The sequence below is a fragment of the Camellia sinensis genome, chromosome 11 (genome assembly GCF_055761805.1).
Source record: "Camellia sinensis isolate YWXY chromosome 11, ASM5576180v1, whole genome shotgun sequence".
NCBI classification, from domain to species: domain Eukaryota; kingdom Viridiplantae; phylum Streptophyta; class Magnoliopsida; order Ericales; family Theaceae; genus Camellia; species Camellia sinensis.
The window spans coordinates 138126231-138128869 of record NC_138971.1 but is presented as its reverse complement, the minus strand read 5'-3'; the positions used below and the strand labels follow the sequence as shown (position 1 = coordinate 138128869).

Below are 2639 nucleotides of genomic sequence, written 5' to 3'. Positions count from 1 at the left end.
AGGCTAAAAAAGTCAAAAAGTTAAAAAGTCAACTCACTTTCCAAACGAATCCTATAAAGTTCAAGAAAAATGCTTCAAAGCTCTAGAGTTGCTATAATGATGTGACAATTGTATAGGTCTCACCTTAATGTGATATTATGACTTAAGTTATTTATTTATTTATTTTTTTTTTGAATATGCCAACTCAGTAGAGCTCTGTTTATAACTCAACTTTTAGAGTTATGAATCACAGTTAAAATTTATAAAAAGGCAAAATAAGTTAAATTAGTCAATAAGATAAATTGTCATATTAAATTCATAATTATTTCATTTTTCTCTCACAAACATCACATCCAATTATAAAAAAATCCAACCATCTTCTCAAATACAAAAATTTTAATCTATTAAAATAGCTAAAAATTAAAATAACATACTAAAATAATTAACTTTCTAAATGAGGCCAAAGAATCATTTTGAGGACCACCAATGCAACCGACATTCAACTGATGAGCATCCCACCACTGCATTATCTCTTCCTTTAGAGGGGGAAAAAAAAAGAATTTAATTACATGACATGGCTTTTGATACATTGTATAAATTAAAAAAAAAAAATCTATTTTGTTAGAACTAACAACATAATATAATAACATATATAACACATACAACTAATGTTCGGTTGTAGAACAGGCTAACAGGTGATGCATAATGCTCTAACTAGCAATCACCCTATCTAGCTTGCTTGTTTCCCATCAAGTGGTAGACACTCGGCCAGTCGTCTACTAACCAGTTCCGAACATGGAGTCCATGCCTAAACCATCCATGGAAAGTGACGATAAGCTACACATAGTTATGCTCCCATGGTTAGCCTTTGGTCACATGATTCCTTTCCTAGAGCTTTCCAAGCTCATAGCTCAAAAGGGTCACACAGTCTCCTTTGTATCCACTCCTAGAAACATCGACAGACTCCCCAAAATGCCTCCAGATCTAGCCCCTCTCATCAATCTAGTGAAGCTTCAATTGCCTCAGGTCGAAAAACTCCCCAAAAACGCAGAGTCCACCACCGATCTTCCCTATGACAAGGTCAAGTATCTGAAGATGGCCTACGATCAACTCCAACAACCCATGACTCAGCTTCTAGCAGATATGGCTCCCGATTGGGTGATTTACGATTTCGCACCTTATTGGCTAGGCCCTGTTGCTGCCAAACTAGGCATTTCTAGAGTCTGCTTCAGCATCTTCATTGCCGCTACGTTGTGCTTTGCTGGTCCCATACCAGTCTTGAAGGGCGAAGATGATCGTACAACGCCCGAGGACTTCACTGTTACACCCAAATGGATCCCCTTTAAATCTAACATCGCATGCTTTCGGCTCTTTGAGGTTAAGCGTATCTTTGACGACCTAGCCAGTGTCGATGACGAAAACATTCCCGCTACATATCGGTTTGGAGCAGGCATCGAAGCTTGTGACGTATTGGTTGTGAGAAGCTCTTATGAGTTCGAACCCGAATGGTTAAAACTTCTTCAACAGATTCACCAGAAGCCGATTATACCCATCGGTCTACTTCCCACCACGGCGTATGATAGTAGTGACAGCGGTGAAGCTTGGACGGAGATTAAAGAGTGGCTTGACAAGCAATCTAAGAGGTCGGTTGTCTACGTTGCATTCGGGAGCGAAGCAAAGCCAAATCAAGCCGAACTCACTGAGATAGCTCTCGGGTTAGAGCTATCTGAGTTTCCATTTTTTTGGGTTCTGAGGAATCGGCGTGGTGTGGCTGATACTGAGGTGATCGAGTTACCAAACGGGTTTGAGGAGAGAACTAAGAAACGAGGTGTAGTTTGCACCAGTTGGGCGCCTCAACTCAAGATACTGAGTCATGACTCGGTGGGTGGGTTCTTGTCTCACGCTGGGTTGAGTTCAGTTGTTGAGGCTATACAGTTCAAGAAGCCACTCATTTTGTTGTCTTCCCTGGCGGACACAGGGTTGATCGCTAGGCTTTTGGAAGAGAGGAGAATGGCATACTTGATACCGAGAGAGGAGCAAGACGGGTCGTTCACGAGAGGCTCGGTGGCCGACTCACTGAGACTAGTGATAGTTGAGGATGAAGGCAGGATTTACCGGGAGAAGGTTAAAGAGATGAGTGGGTTGCTTGTTGACGATGCTGTACAAGATAAGTACGTTAATAATTTTTTGGATTATCTCAAAAAGCATAAACAGTGAGCTTAATAAGAAGAAAAATGAAGCTTCAGAAACATGTTAGAAGTGAATAGGCAATCAAAAAATTATTTTCAAAGTTATTTCGAAATTTATTTGTGTAAACTATGTTTTGCTTTGTGGCTGCTTCTTGAATATTGGTCTGGTTTGTATTGCTTTTGCTATCTGTAATGTTTTGCTTTCTAATTTGTATTTGTTGAGAATAATATAAATAAAGACAAATTACATCATTTTAGTTATTGTTATTTGAGTCACTCCAATTAATTAGTAGGCTCAATTTAGTTCTGAATTTTTTATTTTAACTCAAATTGGTTTAATTAATTTTAGTTCTTTTATTTTTACTATTATAAAAATAAAAAACTTTATTAACCAAAGAAACAAAGTACAAGAATGACTTACATCAATAAAGAAGAAAAATGCACTGAGTATCATAGCTAAACTCTAAAATT

The 2639-nt window shown here is 38.2% G+C and overlaps 1 protein-coding gene across 1 annotated transcript; it reads left to right on the top strand.

Annotated features, from left to right (window-relative positions):
* Positions 1–629: 629 nt before the first annotated feature.
* Positions 630–2429, top strand: LOC114312482 (UDP-glycosyltransferase 91A1). The gene has a single exon (XM_028258719.2). It carries the CDS (start codon positions 775–777, stop codon positions 2194–2196), a length of 1422 nt encoding a protein of 473 aa, XP_028114520.2. The 5' UTR covers positions 630–774; the 3' UTR covers positions 2197–2429.
* The last annotated feature ends 210 nt before the right edge of the window (positions 2430–2639 follow it).

What these genes read in the sequence shown, in the direction of transcription:
- LOC114312482 (XM_028258719.2), top strand. Translation starts at nt 775, where the DNA reads ATGGAGTCCATGCCTAAACCATCCATGGAAAGTGACGATAAGCTACAC.